At 49.0% G+C, this 17,164-nt stretch overlaps 1 protein-coding gene across 1 annotated transcript; it reads left to right on the forward strand.

The window, feature by feature from the left end:
* The first annotated feature begins 255 nt into the window (after positions 1-255).
* On the forward strand, positions 256-16,384 carry PANK2 (pantothenate kinase 2). The gene is made up of 7 exons (XM_062493969.1): positions 256-466; positions 8,336-8,688; positions 9,851-10,104; positions 11,021-11,197; positions 11,438-11,561; positions 13,136-13,261; positions 13,918-16,384. Exons 1-7 carry the CDS (start codon positions 256-258, stop codon positions 13,966-13,968), a joined length of 1,296 nt encoding a protein of 431 aa, XP_062349953.1. The 3' UTR covers positions 13,969-16,384.
* The last annotated feature ends 780 nt before the right edge of the window (positions 16,385-17,164 follow it).

A 17,164-nucleotide genomic window follows, 5' to 3' on the forward strand; every position in this document is an offset into this window, starting at 1 on the left:
CCGCGCTTGTCACTCTGGGCGGCCGACAGCGGGAGGCGGGCCCGGCTCCCCGCTGCCGCGCGATACCGGCCTTTCATTGGCGCATCCTCCTGTCGCTCTGCGCCGCGCGGGGCGCGGATTGGTGGCCGCCTCACGGGGCGTCCCGCCCCGCGGGGCCGTGCGGCGCAGGCGCGCCGGGGGCGGTGGCTGCGGCGGTGGCGGCTGAGCGGGGCCGGAGCGGGGCCGGGCGGCCCATGGGGCCGGGCCGCGCTGCCGATGGAGCAGCCGCGCAGCTGCGGCGATGGCACGGAGGACGAGAAGAAGCCGCGGCGGCGGGGCGGCGGTGCGGACGCCGGGCCTTCCCAGCTGCGGCGGCGGAGCAGCGGCAGCGCGGCGGTCGCGGACAGCGCGGCGGGTCCGCCGCCCCGCGAACGCGGCGGGTCCGTGAGCCGGCAGCGGCGGGACTCGGTCCGCAAGAACCGCCCGCGTGAGTGCGGGGGAGCGGGAACGGCAGCGGCAGCGAGAGTGGGGGGAAGAGAAGCGGGGGGGGCTCACAGGATGGGCTGGGGGCGGGGTTTATGGTAATGAGAGCGATGGGCGGGGGCGGGGCCTGGGGAGGTGTGGCCGGGGGGCGACAAGGGGGAGCAGCGGGCGGGATGGGAACGGGGACACTGGGACAGCGCAGAGGGACCGTGGCATGGGCACTTCGTGGGCAGTGTGGGGACAGCACAGCGGGAATACGGTGGAGTGAGGATTTGTACAGCGTGGACAATCTGGGGACAACACAGTGCGGTGATGATATGGGCGCAGCATGGCCGGTCTGGAACACAGGTGGGGACACAGGGCAGTGCTGACTTGTCCAGCATGGCCGGTGTGGGGACAGCATGGAGGGACACGGCGGGGTGATGTCTTGTCCAACGTGGCCAACTTGGGAACAGCACTGAGGGGTGATGGCATGGGCACAGCACGGCTAGTTTGGGGACAGCACAGTGGGACAGTGACATGGGCTCAGCAGGGTGGGCTGAAAGATGGGACAAGCTGAACTCCAGGAGCTCTAGGGTGAGGTGACACCTGCTTGTGCTGGGGCAGGACATGGCATGGGGCTGAGGTCCCCAAATTTGGGACCTTGGATGGGAAGGAAGGGAAGGCACCTGGTGACAGAGGGTGAGGAAAAGGGGACAGTGGGACAGACGGAGGGACCAGGGGTTGAGGCTGTGGGGTTGGACTCATCACTGTGAAAGCAAAGCAATGGAGAGCAAAGGGAATAATTCAAATTCTGTGAGGGAAGAACCCGACAGGTTTGGTAGGAGCTGGGCACAGATCAAACCAGGCTTTCTAAGGGGAAAAAAAATCCCTATGACCACGTTTGTAAATGTCCTACTGGAAACAGCAAAATGGATGGCAGCCTTCATTTTGGGAGCAGCAGGAGCTGCTGTGCAGGTGCCGTGGCTGTCCTTGACTTCAGCCATATTTGAGGAATAACTGAGAGATTATTCCTTGACTTCTGCTGGAAGTTTCCTTCCTCCTGGAAGGAAACTGCCATACCCTGAAAATGAAACAGCCTCGCTGTAATTCCTTGGTACCTGCACAGATGTTAGAAAGATGTTAGCAAGGAATCTGGGCTGAGAACAAGGATCAGCTGCTGCATCTCAGCTGTGACTGGCAGTGCCGAGACACTGTTGTTACCATATTTATGAGAAGTTTTAAGAGTGTTCCTGCTCCTTTTGTTTCGGTTGCTGGTGAAAAAGACAGCTTCTCTTCTGCCCTTAATGTGAAAAATAGGAATAGAGGTCCATGAAGCTGTTAATTAGAGATCTGAAAAAAAGGCTGCAGGGCTATGAAGGAGGTCTCTGGTATGAAAATGAGGGAGGACTCGAAGCTCTGTGTTAGATGATGATTCTCCTCTGCCTTGCTTGGGGCAGTTTCTGTGTCTTCCCTGGAAAATGTGGATTAAAGCTGGCTGCTGAGAGTGGCATGGGATACTTTAAGGAAAACAGGTGTTCTGGCGGCTTTCAAAAAAGGGTTTGGATCGAGTCTGGAAGGTCAGCGTGGTGTGATTTGGGATTACAATGTAGTCTGACTTTTCTAAATTATTCTTGTGATAATTGGAAGAGAAGTGTGCTGGAGCAAGTGCATCCCTTAGCAGGGACAATGCCTGATGACACAATCAGTCATGTTTGGAGTTAAAACACTCCATCCCACCTTAAGGAAGACTCAAGCCAAAATGAAAGGAAAGCACTTAATGGGCGTGGGATCAAAAATGTCCTACTTTAGCTCCCACTTGTCTGCTGCTGGCATGTGGCAAATGAGCTGGGTGACCTTGAGGCTTCTCTTGCCTGGCTGTGCTGGCACATGCCCTGGCAGATGAGCCCCAGTTCCCCAGGAATGAAAGGATTTCAGCAGACTCCTGATCCTCCTCCTTCCTCGGCCCTCTGAGCCTGTTCACGCACAGTCAGGGCTGTTTCACTGCAGGGAGCAGGGAAGAGGACTGGATTTGGGATAGATCTGAAATGAACAGTGCACCAAATATGCCAGCTGTGTGCCTTCATGCACTTTGGGCTTTTAAATTCCCTGGAAATTGAAATTCCCTGTTTGAAAGTCCTGTGGAGATGTTGCTTGTGGATGTGGATTAGGGGTGAAGATAACAGTGCTGTGTTAACAGCTGGAATTGATCTTGGAGGTTTTTATGCAGCCTGAATGATCCTGTGAAATGTTTCCTGGTGTACTTGAAGGACTTTACTGCAGATGCTGGGATTTTCTGTGTGCTCCTGGCAGAGAGGGGGAAGTCAAGGGCACTGTTGATCTCAGAAGTGTCCCTGAAAACATGAAGTGGAGATTTGTTGAAGCTTTGGAGTGCTGGGGAGTCTGACAGGGTTATTAATGCAGGCAGACACATCATACACAAAAACTTCATCAGTTTCAGGAGCAACACAGGAAAATTCCCTTCTTGTACTGAATTATCTGTGCCATTATTGAAATCCATACTTAAAATTGGACTGGGAAGACCCCAGATGTGTAATGAGGATGTTCCCATCATGGTTCATAAGGGAACTGTGGCTGTGGGCATGGTGAAGTGCCAGGCTGGAACCTGATGTTGATCATAATGAGCTGGGGAATGTTTTTTTAATGAATCTTTTTGTAAGAGAAAGAGATCAGCATTTCAGTTCATCTGCTTTCCCCCTTTTCCCATTCTTCCATTCTTTCCCTGCTCATCCTGAAATCTCGGGATATTCAGCAGAGATTAATTTAGATTATTGTCCTGGTGAGCAAAATATGTTTTCTCTTCTGTAGCTTGTTTGTTTGTTCCCTGAGAAAATATTCTTTCTCTCAAGTGATTCCTTTTTTAAAAGTTTTAGTATCTTCTGTCAGGATCCTCAAAGCCATAATGGACATATAACTTTAAATTTCCAATTTGCAAGGTGTCCAAGAAAAGGTAAAAATGAAATGCTGTTTTGTTGCCTCTTTGGTAGTACAAAATTTAAGCTTTGATGTTTAAATATATTTTTCTGTTTTGGAATGGTGTATGAAATATGAATTCCTATCAGAGCCTGCTTTTAGGGATGGGAGGAGATGCAGACTTAGTGTCACTTCATATTAAATGCTAATGAATTGCATTTTTTTCTCAGCTGTACAATTTTCAACATGGTGTAACACTATTAAAATAAAACATTGAATATTTCAGAGTAAGCCTAGAGGTGCTGTCACACACTGAACTAAATCATCAGACTAATCTATTTAGCTCCTGATATAATTGGCTCAGAACTTAAGGATCACTCTGAAATACAATTTGAGCTGCTTGTTTTGTGATGAAAATCCACCATGGAGTTCTTTAATTACATTCACCTCTTTCATCTTGACAGTTCTGCAGCTTCTAGAATAAGTCTGTTGAGGACTTTTTTATTTACACCGTGTCCAGTTTTATGAAGTAATTTGCATATCAGATAAAGGCAATTTCTTTTTATTGCCCTGAAGATCTTACAGTCTGACTGCAAAAGGGATTTGAAGGGAGGGTAGTAGTTCTTGCTGTGGGCACATGAAGTATCCTGGAGGTTTTCTGGGATTGTTTAGTCAGAGCTGTGAGCCCTTAACTTCTTTGGCAGACCAGTCTTCTGTTTGTTGCTGCATATCCATAGCTCTGCCCCTGAGAAGGAGGTTTGTTTTTAAGACAAAGGGCTGTTTGTATGAAAATTTACAGAGAGAGCTGTTTTTAAAATTGCTCAAGGAAAGCAAAAGCTCATCAGGCCAGAGGTTTGGGTTGGGAGGGACCTTCAAGATCATCTCATTGCACCCCCTGCCATGGTCAGGGACACCTTCCATTAGTACATGTTGCTCCAGCCTGGCCTTGGACACTTCCAGGAATGGGGCAGCCACAGTTTCTCTGCCCAGCTCGCTGAGAGTGGGATTCATGGCTCTCATTCTCTAAAAAACCAACAGAGTTTCTTTAAGGAGACGGATTGCAGGAGGTTTGGAGCTGAGAGCAGAGGATTTCCTGCCTTTCCTGGAAATGTCCAAACACCCAAGGAACAACTAAACACTTCCCAGGAGGTGCTGGGCAGGAGAAGAGCCCAGAGGTCCATACAGTGATGTGCTTCCCATGGCAGCCTTGGGATTTGCCACCCTTCCCTTTGTTCTGTGGCTGGTGAGTGCTTGGAAAGGAGACATGTGAGACTCTTCCCTCACAGAGAGCTCCAAGTAGCAGCAGGGAGGAGGTGATGAGAGGCAGCCTTTGCAGTTCCTGCCCTGGTCCTTGATGCTGGTGTCTGGTTATTCCAGCAGAACCTTCTGACTGAGCAGAACGAGCCTCAGGGATGCCCAGAAGGCTCCTGGATGCCAGCAGTTCTCCTGCTGCTCCTCGAGATCTGCTGCAGCTCTCTTGGAAAAAATTCTTTAGAGGCTTAAAAGGGAGAAATCTTTAGATGGCTTTAATCTTCTGGGGAAAAAAAATAAATGGGTGTTTCAGGAGAAATCTTGGTGGCAGATGGTGATGGCATTGATCCAGGAGAACTTCCCTCCTCCCTCCCTTGGATTTTTCTAGTTCTCAGACATGGAAGAGCTGTTGCTGCCCTGCATGTTCCTGTTGGATGATTTCCTCTAAGTGTCAGGAAAAAAATCCCCAGTTCTTCTCGTCCTTGGAAAAATTTCTTCCTCTTGTTTGTGTGCCATTCCCCTTTCCTACAAAAAAAGGGTTTATAGGGAATTTTTTTCCCTGTCATGGATTGAGTTCTCCAGCAGGTGTTACTGCGTAGGAAATCCTTTGCAGCCTGGGAAAGAAGTACTTAATTTTGAGCTTAATTTTGCTTCTTGCTTGGATTCTTAACCTGTGGCTGGGATGTATATAATGAGGGATTCATAATTAATAGCCATTTGGGGTAAGTTAATTACCTGAATAGTCTGTCTTTTTGAATTTATCCCTGGTGACTTAGGGAAGGTACAGCTGAGCTGCTGGCAGATGGAGAGCACCAGCTGCTCTGTGTGGAGCCTTTCCAGCCAGTGCCACAGGGAGGTGTGAGCCAGCTCTGGTCGGAAGCTGTGTCCCACTTCAGGGGCTTGGATTTTCTTTTTAGAGCCAATGCTGAGTGGAGACAGTGACCTCTGAGCCCAGCCTGGCTGCAGTTACAGCTCTGCTGGCATCATTCCTGCTTCCCTATTCCTGGTGGGACAGAGAGTGGATAACTGGTGTGGTTTAACTCCCTGCTTAATGTTCTGCCCAAATAAAAATTAAATTTATGTATAATAATAAATTGAAGGTCTCGATGGTACTGGGTTTGGGATGAAATTTCCAAGGAGCTGCTCTTTTTTTTGTGACCAGGAAGGCTGCTTAAACTGATGGACCCAGTTGGTGTTTGCACTGAAATCTGGGAGGTTTGTGTTGCTGAGTGTAGGAGTTTGTGAGCTTCCCTACCAACTTTAAAACAAATATGTTGTTTTACTGAAGCTGTGCATGTGCTACCAGCTGAGTGCTGGGAAGTGGGAGCCTGTTAGCCTGTGATGGAGCAGCCCCTGTGGCATTTTCAGGCATTTGGCTTCACAGCACCGTGTTTTTGGGTATTTGTCTTTCCTGCTGCACAATCAGTGAGGCCATCTCCGAGTCCCCAGCCTCTGCTCTCTCCCCAATTTTACCCCTGTGTAGCCTGGCAGAGGGAGTCTGGGGGAAGATGCTTTAAAAAAAAAATCCAGTGGATTTCCGAATGCAGAGCTCAAATGGTGCTTTCTGACAGGAGCAAATACATTCCAGAAATCACAGAATCATGGAATGGTTTGGATAGAAAAAGACCTTAAAGACCATCTGCTTCCAGTCCCCTTGCCTTGGACAGAGAGATACCTCCCACTGTCCCAAGGTGCTCCGAGCCCCATCCAGCCTGGCCTTGGACACCTCCAGGGATCCAGGGACAGCCACAGCTTCTGTGGGCACCCTGTGCCAGGGCCTCAGCACCCTCACAGAGAAGAATTTACTCCTGATATATAAATGTCACCTTTTAGTGTAAAACCTTTCCCCTTTGTCCCCAATGCTATCTCTCCGTGTAAAAGTCCTTGGATTGTTCCTGCTCCCTCCCTCTGTTGGGCTGCCATTCAGATTCCTTTCCCTTTCATTCATGAAAAGTTATTTTTGTGTCTGTTCTTGTTTGAAGTAAATGCCTCAGAAATGGAGAGTGATTGGGATTTGGATGCGTCTCTGAAAATAGAGCTTGCATCTTCTTTGAAGATTTCCTTTGGTGATGGTTGGGGGTGGCCTCTATGGAAATACATAAAAATAACTCAGTGGATTAAAAATACTGTGTGGTGCTGCCAGTGCCAGCAGCTCCTGGGAGCTGGAAAGCTCTGGAGAAGGGCCTGTACAGCCACCAGATAAATCTGCCTAGGAGAGAATGTGTCCTCGAGCTTGCCAGGCTGCTGCCTGTGCAAAGATTGCTCCCTGAAGAACCTGATACAAGGGATTCTTGCTCCAAAGGGAGAGGAATGAAGGCTTCTCCATGTTCCACCCTTGTCTGTTTGCAGATAAGGAATTTTACTAAAAGCCAGTATCCTCTTTTCCAGAGGAATGTTGGTAACATCTGTGCAGGAGTGTGTCCGGGGAAGGGAATGCAGCTGGGGAAGGGTCTGGAGCCCCAGGAGCAGCTGAGGGAGCTGGGAAAGGGGCTCAGCCTGGAGAAAAGGGGGATCGGGGGGACCTTGTGGCTCTGCACAACTCCCTGACAGGAGGGGACAGCCAGGGGGGATTTGGGATCTGCTCCCAGGGAACAGGGACAGGAGGAGAGGGAACGGCATTGGGTTGGCCCAGGGGAGGTTTAGATTGGATATTTGGGAGAATTTCCCTTTTGGAAAGGGTTGTCCAGCCCTGGCACAGGGTGAGTCTGCATCCCTTGGGGGGATTTAAGAGCCACGTGGATGTGGTACTTGGGGGCGTGGGTCAGTGGTGGCCTTGGCAGTGCTGGGGGAATGGCTGGGATTGTGGAGGTCTTCTCCAGTGTTTACGATTCCGTTACTCAGGTTTATTTTCTAAAAGTTCCTTTTTTCCTTCTTCCATAAGGTTTGAATCCTGCTCCCATAAGCCCTAAGATGTGGCTGCATTTTTCCATTTGCTCTGGTGCCCGTGCATCTCGTTAGCTCCAGCCTCTCCTTTAGCTCTTTAATAGTGATATTAATCTGTTCCAGTTCCCAGCTCTAATAGCAGATTCCATCAGATCAGGGGTTTCTCTTGATCTTTTCCAAGAAGCTCATTATCTATCACAGCTGTAAATGTTGCTGGGCCTGACACTGATGCATATTTTGTACCATGGGGGAATTTGGCTAATAAAATAATCCAGTTAGACATTTGTTTTTGTCTCCCTACGGCATCTTAGATTACTTGTCTACCTCAGTTCTGTGTTGTAATTAGGGAAGGTTTGTACATCCCTTTGATGTAAAAGCACTGTGTTATCTGTGGCTCTGGCTCTGGTTCAGAACTTGGGAAAAGGAATAGCTGGGGATTAAACCTGCAACAGGATCTGGCAGGGCTATGGAAGCTGTCAGAGCTGTAGGGAGGGATGTCAGTGTTTGAGTGTTGTACAGCAAATATCGGGAGCTCCTGAACGTGAGGGATCTCTGAACAGGAGCTGTGCTCTTGTTGGAGGAGTGTCTTGTCAAAGACAGCATTCCTGAAAATGGAGAGACCACGTGGGTACTTAGAGAACTGCTTTGATTAATTCAATGAAAACTCTTTTCAGTAGAATCACAGGATGGTTTGGGTGGGAAGGGACCTTAAAGACCATCAAGTTCCAACTTCCTCCCAGGGGTAGGGACACCTTCCACTAGAAAGGTGCTCACGCTGTGGCTGTGCCATACCCTGTCTCATTTTCTCTTTGTCTTCCTTCTCCAGTCTTTCCCTGGTTTGGCTTGGACATCGGAGGGACGTTGGTCAAACTGGTTTATTTTGAACCCAAGGACATCACGGCCGAAGAGGAAGAGGAAGAAGTGGAAAACCTGAAAAGCATCCGCAAATACCTGACCTCAAACGTAGCCTATGGCTCCACAGGCATTCGGGACGTGCACCTTGAGCTCAGGGACCTTACCCTGTGTGGACGTAAAGGCAATCTGCACTTTATACGCTTTCCTACTCATGACATGCCTGCTTTTATCCAAATGGGGAGCGAAAAGCACTTCTCAAGCCTCCATACTACCTTATGTGCCACGGGAGGTGGAGCGTACAAATTTGAGCAGGACTTTCGCACAGTAGGCATTTTTGGTTTCTATACCGTTAGGAACTGGTAGTGACATTGCTTTGAAAGCTTAAAACTGGAAAATTGTCTCTTCACACTCTAAAATGTCTCTAAATCTTTGTTTTGTTGCTGTCCCTAACAAGTTAAACTTGGCACGTTGGAGTCACGTTGGCATCTCCAGATTAAAACACTTCCTGGCCTGAACTTAACTCTAAAATTATTCACTAATGACCTGTTTTACAAATCTTCCTCTCTATTTTTAATCTCTTCTTGTGCTTATCTCAGTCTTTTTGGTTTGTTGTTTTTATTTTTTTTTTTTTTTTACTCATTGCCTTTCTCCTGCTTTATTTTCTTGCTTTGCTCACCTGATTTCATTTCTAACACCAGTGTGAATGATGAGCTGGTTGAGGTTCAGGCAGATTTGGTGGTAAATGTGACTGTTGGGAAGTTCATAGTTGGGGTTGGACACCATCGTGTGGCTTCACTCTAAGTGGGATCCTTGTTCATGGTGAAAAACGTGTGATAAATATTTATTTAGTCAGAGCTTGGAAAAATGCAAATAAATAAAGAGGCATTAGAGAATCATTAAGGGTGAAAAACCCTTTAAGATCATCAAATCCAACCATTCTCCCAGCACTGCCAAGGCCACCACTGACCCACGTCCCCAACTGCCACGTCCACATGGCTTTTAAATCCCTCCAGGGATGGGGATTCTACCACTATCCTGGGCAACACAACTTTTTCTGTTAAGTTTTTCCTAATATCCAATTTTTTGTGGTCAAGGCAGTAACATAAGGGGAAAACAATTTTATGACTTCCTCACTGGTTTTTTGATGTGTTCCTTTAGATGGGTTTTGTGGGGTGTTTTGGTCACTCTTAAGTCCCTCCTCCTGGCTTTTCACACCAGTGTCTCAGCATCAGGCCTGTGGGAGTTGGTGGAATTCTCTCTGTGTCCATCTGTGGATCCAGATTGTTTTCCCCTGTTCCACACCTGAGGGCTGTGATGCTTAGGAGTCCCTGTGCTCTCCTGTGATCCATTCTCCCTCAGCCTCTGCAGGGAGCATGGACTGAGCTGGATTGAGCTGGCACTGAATGCATTTTTCCAGCCCTGAGCATAAGCCCTTCAAATCCCTGGCTACTTCTTCAGTATTCCTCTTTTTTTCCCTTCCCACCAGATGGGTGACCTTGAGCTTTGTAAGCTCGATGAGCTGGATTGCCTTGTTAAAGGAATGCTGTACATCGATGCCATGGGATTCAATGGAAACTCAGAGTGTTACTATTTTGAGAACCCAACAGATGCTGAGAGGTGCCAGAAGCTCCCATTCAACCTGGAGAATCCCTATCCTCTCCTTCTGGTGAACATTGGCTCAGGGGTCAGCATTTTGGCTGTCTATTCCAAAGACAACTATAAACGGGTAACAGGCACCAGGTGAGTGCTGGAGGATAAAGGGACTTTGATTTCAGGGTCTGGAGCACATTCCTGCTTTGGAAATGGCATTTTCAGGGACAACCTGCAATAAAGGTGGTGAGGGGAATGACCAAGCTTCCGCTCTTAATGCGGTTACTCCCTGCCAACAAAGATCCCTCCTGGCACAGAGGATCTGGATTTCATGGTTTGGTGTCTTTACTGCAGCCAGTGTCCATTAAAGCTGGTTTTTCAGGACTTTAAGGGCTTTGTTTATTTATTTGATGACATCACATAGTTTGGGATAGTTAACAACTCTTAGCTTTGATCCAAGAAGTCGAGATTTCCATCCTGACTTCCAGAAGTTGCCAGATTTTGCTGGAAGGGATAATGGCACAGCAGTAGTTCCCCAGTTGCTGCCCAAGATGTGGCTTTTGTGTCCTGGCAAAGCCAGAGAGTTCTGTGACTTCAAACTAGCCTGGATTCCCTGAAAGGTAATAATAGTAATAATAATGATAATAATTTTTAATTCCCTCAGTACAGTTCTTGCTCTTACTAGACATTATTGCAGACATTACCTATGTACTGTAAACTGAACAAGACAGGGTTTTTCCCCAGTTTTTGGATATATCTGCCTTGACATCCAGTTATCCCTGAGGACTTAGATTTATTTTAAGATTAGTATCTCTGGGTGCTGGGAAGGAAGTGGACAGTGTAACATAAAAAAATGAGGTCTCATTTCACAACATGGTCTGTTCAGAAGGCTGTGAGGGATTCCTTACAGGCTGCAGGTTACCTGAGAGGAACAGACTTTAAGGAAAAGGCTGCCTTTCCAAGATGGCTCTCCCTAAAAAAAGAGGTGGGAATGGAGTGACATGAGCTAACTGGGATGTAGAGCTGAACAATCCAAGCTTTCATTTTCATTTTGCTTTACTTGCAGTCTTGGAGGTGGAACCTTCTTTGGCCTCTGCTGCCTTCTGACAGGCTGCTCCACGTTTGAGGAGGCCCTGGAGATGGCATCCCACGGGGACAGCACCAAGGTGGACAAACTGGTCAGGGACATCTATGGAGGAGACTACGAGCGCTTTGGGCTGCCAGGCTGGGCTGTGGCATCCAGGTAATGCCCTGCCTGGGTCTCATTTTGGTTTTTGTTACCCCTGGAGATCCTACAAGGATGAAAAACTGGATTTAGGTACCTTAAGAGAGCAACCATTCCTAAGAGATCTAAGTTATGGATAGCGATGCTTTTTAAAGTTAGAAATCAGTCCTCCATGATGAATCACTTTGGCTAAATTAGCAGTTCCCATTTTCTCCTGGAATTCTGATGAGACCGTTAACCCCAAAACTGTCTTTACAGCTTTGGAAACATGATGAGCAAGGAGAAGAGGGAATCTGTCAGCAAGGAGGACCTGGCCAAGGCCACTTTAATCACCATCACCAACAACATCGGCTCCATAGCGCGGATGTGTGCCCTTAATGAGGTATTGTGGGAATCTCTTCCCTTGCTCCCTGCCTCAGACATCACCTGCCTGCTGCTGCCTGCTTGAGGAATGTGCCTCTCTTTGGGAACAGCTCTGGGAACCAGTGGGAGAGGAGGAAAGCAGGGCTAGAGGGTGTAGAGGCTGGTTATCTTCTCCTGTGCTGTTTTTACAAGTTGCTCTGGATTTCTTGGCCAAGCCCCACCACTGCCACGGCCGTTGCTGCATCTTTGTGCTTTCAGCTTCTTTACAGTGCTGCCTTGTTGCATTCATGTCAAGCAGCATTGTACAGGGCTATGAAAGAGCAGAGACATGCTCTGCACTCCATCCTGAGCCTGCTTCCACAGGATGGGCTGATTGAATCCAGCATCCTCCTGACTCCTCTGGCTCTGTCTTGTTGCAGCCAAAATAAGGCAAGACGTGTCCTAAACAGCCTTGCTTGTAAAATACCTGCTAATTCCTTGCTCTGGAGTTGAGCTGAATGAAAAGAGGATCCGGAATAGTTCATGGGAAGTGCTAATCAATGTGGGGAGGGAAGGAAAATCCATAGAAGGATGCAAGTGCAGGAGCAGGTAAGACATGATGCTCAGAAAGGATCTGAACTGAACTGAGGAGCTGAATTATTCTCACGTTGGAGAACAAGAAAGCCTCAGAGCTTGCTTCAGAACTATTTTGGGATGGAAAAGTAAGGCCGGAAGTCTGATTTAAATCCAAAATAATCACTACTTAGTTGGTCTTTTTCTTTCCTTAAAAATTGTGGTGGTTATGGCTCCTAATTAGTTTTTTTTCCCCCCAGTTTAACAGTAGAGTCACTCAGCTATTTCATGGTGAATCAAAGGAAAGGGGTGGGGGGAGGTGGCACTCAAATGATCAGTGTTCCCAGGCAATATAAGGATTTTGTAGGAAATTCAGCTATTCTATCCAAATTCCTGTTGGAAAGGCTGTAGTTTGGCCTGGAAATTTCTGGGAGAGTCTAAGGAAGAGGGTGGCTTAAAATGGCCTGCTCTTTGCTTTCTAATGGAATTGTGTGTGGTGTTCTGCACATTCTGCCAGACACTTTCAGCAGGAACTTAATACATAGAGTTTCAGAGCTATTTAGGTTGGACAAGTCTTCTAAGATGATCCAGTCCAACCATTCCCCCAGCACTGCCAAGGCCACCACTGACCCACATCCCCAAGTGCCACATCCACACAGCTTTTGAATCCCTTCAGGGATGGGGACTCCAGCACTGTCCTGGGCAGTTGTGCCAATGCCTGACCATCCTTTGGGTGAAGAAATTTTCCCAGATATCCAATCTAAACCTCCCCATGCCCAGCCTGAGGCTGTTCCCTCTCCTCCTGTCCCTGTTCCCTGGGAGCAGATCCCAAATCCCCCCTGGCTGTCCCCTCCTGTCAGGGAGTTGTGCAGAGCCACAAGGTCCCCCCTGATCCTCCTTTTCTCCAGGCTGAGCCCCTTTCCCAGCTCCCTCAGCTGCTCCTGGTGCTCCAGACCCTTCCCTACGTGGGGTTTTAATCACTGCAAGCAGAAAATGGAATTTAGCCTTAATATTCCTTTTGGTTTCCCTTAACCCTTGCAGAATATCAACCGTGTGGTGTTCGTGGGCAACTTCCTTCGGATCAACACCATCTCCATGAGGCTCCTGGCCTATGCCCTGGACTACTGGTCAAAGGGACAGCTAAAAGCACTTTTCTTGGAACATGAGGTAAAACGTCCTTTTTAAAATTCATCTCATGGAAAAATGCAAATCCTTGAAACGCTCTGGAAACGGCCACGTGGAGCTGTTGGATGCACACAGTGCAGGAGGTGCTCAGGGCTTTGCTGCTACAGCCACAGCTATATTTTATTTTATTTTCTATTTTATAATGTACCTCCCTGTAGCTGTATCTTTCCCCTCTCCTTTGTATGTTGTTGAAATTACACTCTGTGTGTAATAGCCTGGAGAAGGGATGGCTCGTGGGAGACTCCAGAGCCTACAGGAGCTCCAGTAGAGCTGGAGAGGGACTTGGGACAAGGGATGGAGGGACAGGATAAAGGAGAACGGCTTCCCACTGCCAGAGAGCAGGGTTGGATGGGATATTGGGAAGAAATCCTTCCCTGTGAGGGTGTTGAGGCACTGGGATGGCTTTCCCAGAGAAGCTGTGGCTGCCCCTGGATCCCTGGAATTGTCCAAGGCCAGGTTGGACAGGGCTTGAAGCAGCCTGGGCTAGTGGGAGGTGTCCCTGCCATGGCAGGGGGTGGAGCTGGACATCTTAAAGGTCCTTTCCAACCCCAGCTATTCCCTGATTCTGTGGGCATTGCTGTTGCTGTGTCAGGTGTGTGCCTGTGGGTTTTCACTGGATGTTCCCATCTGCTCCTCAGGGTTACTTCGGTGCAGTCGGTGCTCTCCTGGGACTCCTGGACTCAGCCTGACTCTGTGCAGGATCTGTGTTGGACCTGTGGATTCAGGGCACTCCCTGGGCCACTGAGCCCATGGTTTGGGAGTCACTGAGCCCATGTTTCTTGTCACAGCCCCCACTGAGACTGTTCCACTCCGGTGGCCTGGGGGGACAGGTGTCTGTTAGAGATGAAATCATCTGGGATTATGGTGCAGGTTTGTTCCAAGGGCAGTGATTGGAGTACACGGGCTGGACGTGGGGGTGTATGGGAATGTCTGTGGGGCATTTCAGTCACATGGAATTGCCCTTTTTAGGTAGCTTTACTCCATGTTTAATGATGGTGACAAAGCAGAGCTGGGGTGGTTTGCTCCTTCCATTGGGATCCCTTGGAGTCCGAGTGCCCTGGTCAGTTCTGTGTTCACAATCAGAGGTTCTCCATGGGCTGGAAGATGGTCTGGGAAGGGAGAAGAGCATCAGCACAGCCCTGTTGTGTGTAACTAACTCTATATGGCCCACTGGACCCACACTGGGACACAGCTGTGCTGTCAGCCAGGCTTTACTTATCCCTGTTCCACGTCCTTATCTCTGTCCTAGGGACAGAAGGTACAGCACAGCATGGATCTGTGCCTTGGGCGAGCCCCATTTCAGCCTCCAGCACTCCTACACAGTCCTCAGCACCCTTTGGGATGGTGTCAGGGGTGTCTGTCAGCCTCCAGCCTTGAAATCTAAATTTGAGGATGGAATAGGGGTAGTCGTCGTCTATTTTCTCTCTGTTAGCAAACTCCACCAAAGAGACACTTCCTTCAGTCACACTTGGATCTCTGTAATATTCCACGTTACATTTATTAATGGCTACGCTCCTGTCATTTTGAGGGACTTCTCCCCTTTGCCTGCCTGCTGTACTTCCTCTTTTCCCTGTGCATGCTGCCACACAGCCTGCGAGCAGGATACTGCGGTGTGGAGCCCCTGTGGAAGTTGCACCCTGGGGATGGGGGGTTGGAATGGATCCTGCACGCTCAATAAATGCTCTCTAAAAGCAATGAGGTATCTGCACCTTCCCTCGGGATGGGAGCTCATGGAGATAGAGCTTTGGAAGTGCTGTTCAAGCAGGGAAAGCTGTTCAGATCCTCCAGGTCCTCCAGATTAGGTCATGGTGTTAGGGGTTTATCCCAGGGTACCAGAGTGACCATTACCCTGACCCCAACCCACCCTTCCAGTCCTGGTTTCATCCCAGAGAAACCTCCAGCTCTCTGATCCCCTTGGGAGCCTGGCTGGAAGTGCTGGACAACCCCGAGCCCTTCCCTGCCTTGTGAATCCCACCCAGCTCTGCCTGTTGCTGTATCCAAGGTGGGTTCCTTGTGTGGCACCTCCATCTGAAAAGGGAGGAAATTATGGAGCCAGAGGATGTTTGTCTTTATACCTCAGCTGACTGTGAGCTGGGATTCTGGACACAGCCAGGGATTTGAGCACAGTAAAACCAGGGAAAAGACCACAGGGCTCGTATGGAAGTTGATCTGTGCTGGCTGGGGAGGAAAATGTTTTGTTTTTCCTGCAGCCTGACACAAGTTTGAGTTGTGTCTTGCTCATTGTTCCTCAAGGTGGTATGGGAGAGTTGAGGGCTGGGACCAGGATCATGCAGCTCAGGGAATAGGACCCCAAAACCCCTCTCCTTCCACCCCTACCACGGGCAGGGACACCTTCCACTCTCCCAGGGTGCTCCAAACCACATCCAACATGACCTTGGGAACTTCAGGGATCTGGGGGCAGCCACAGCTTCCTTGGGCACCCTGTTTGGGAGCAGCTGCATTCAAGTTTTCCTTTATTCTTCATTCCTTGTGAAATCACAAAGGTTCCCAAACTTTCCATTACAAACATCTCCATTTCCAGAGTGCTGACTGAAGGGTTTCTAGACTTGGCTCCTGCTGTACCATCTGAACTATAACACACATGGACCTTGCTGGCCTTTCATCCACCCTCATGGCCAAAACTCACGGAAAAGGCACAGAATCTTTGGCTTTTTGGAATGTCCATGTGCCTGGGACCTGTGTGGCTCCTTGATGTAATGGTCAGTGCTGGCTGGGCTGGGGAGGGTGTGGGAATCCTTGGGATACACAGGGAAAAGCCTGGTTTTTATTAAGCACAGCAGCCTTGGGAGCAGAAGCCACCTTGCCATGGTTCTGCTGTGGAGAGCTGGGAAATCTCTGCAGGGCTGGAAATTCCCAGCAGCAATTCCACAGCCTGATCCATCCCCAGTGCCCTGAGGCCTTGGTGTTCCTGGGCACAGCATCCTGCAAGTTTTCCACTTCCTCACTCCATCCATGAGTGCGTCAAACTCCTTTTTCTCTTTTGAGTAGAGCACAGTCTGATCCAAGCACCAAAGTTCCTGGCTGTCTGTCCTTGTTTTGTAAACTGCTTGTTTTTTTCTTCTTGTTATAAAATATTACAGTTATTTTTTACATGCTTCCAACCATTTGTTTGCTTTTTGTCTTGTTCTTGGAGCTCCAGCACAGCCGAAGGGACGTTGAGGGGAATGAGCAGAAATGTGCTGGGGAGACTGGGCTTGACCCTACTTGGTTTTTAGCTTATTGAAAATAATTGTTGGCAATCTTGGATTGTTTCTCCCTCCCTGTTTCTTTCATGCTCTGGAAATCAGTTGTATTTCAAAACGTTTTGAAGGGGGGGGGAGAGCATTAATTATTCTGGGGAAATTGCAGCGATTTTGGCTTTGATGGAAAATTTCATTGCTAATCATCGATAGGAATGGGACTGGGGGGAGGGTACAGCATCAATCCAGAGCAGGAGCTGTGGGGTGGAAGCACCAAAAATAACTGTTCTGTGCAGCTCAGTGGGAGATGCGGACTTTGTCCCAGCAGTGGGAAGTCACCCGGTGAGCTCATCATCCCAAAATGGCCGTAAGGGCAGCTCAGTCCCTGAGGATCCTTCTGGAGAATGCCAACAGACCACTGAGGGAATGGCTTCCCACTGCCAGAGGGCAGGGCTGGATGGGATATTGGGAAGGAATTGTTCCCTGGGGGGGTGGGCAGGCCCTGGATCCCTGGAAGTGTCCGAGGCCAGGCTGGACATTGGGGCTTGGAGCAGCCTGGGCTGGTGGAAGCTGTTCCTGACCAGGAGGGGAGGTGGAATGGGATGGGTTTAAAGTTCCTCCCGATCCAAAGGCCTCCATGGTTTGGGTGACGTCCAGGTGGGATCCGGCACTAGAGGGCAGCAGC

Source organism: Cinclus cinclus, chromosome 5 (genome assembly GCF_963662255.1).
Source record: "Cinclus cinclus chromosome 5, bCinCin1.1, whole genome shotgun sequence".
Lineage (NCBI taxonomy): Eukaryota > Metazoa > Chordata > Aves > Passeriformes > Cinclidae > Cinclus > Cinclus cinclus.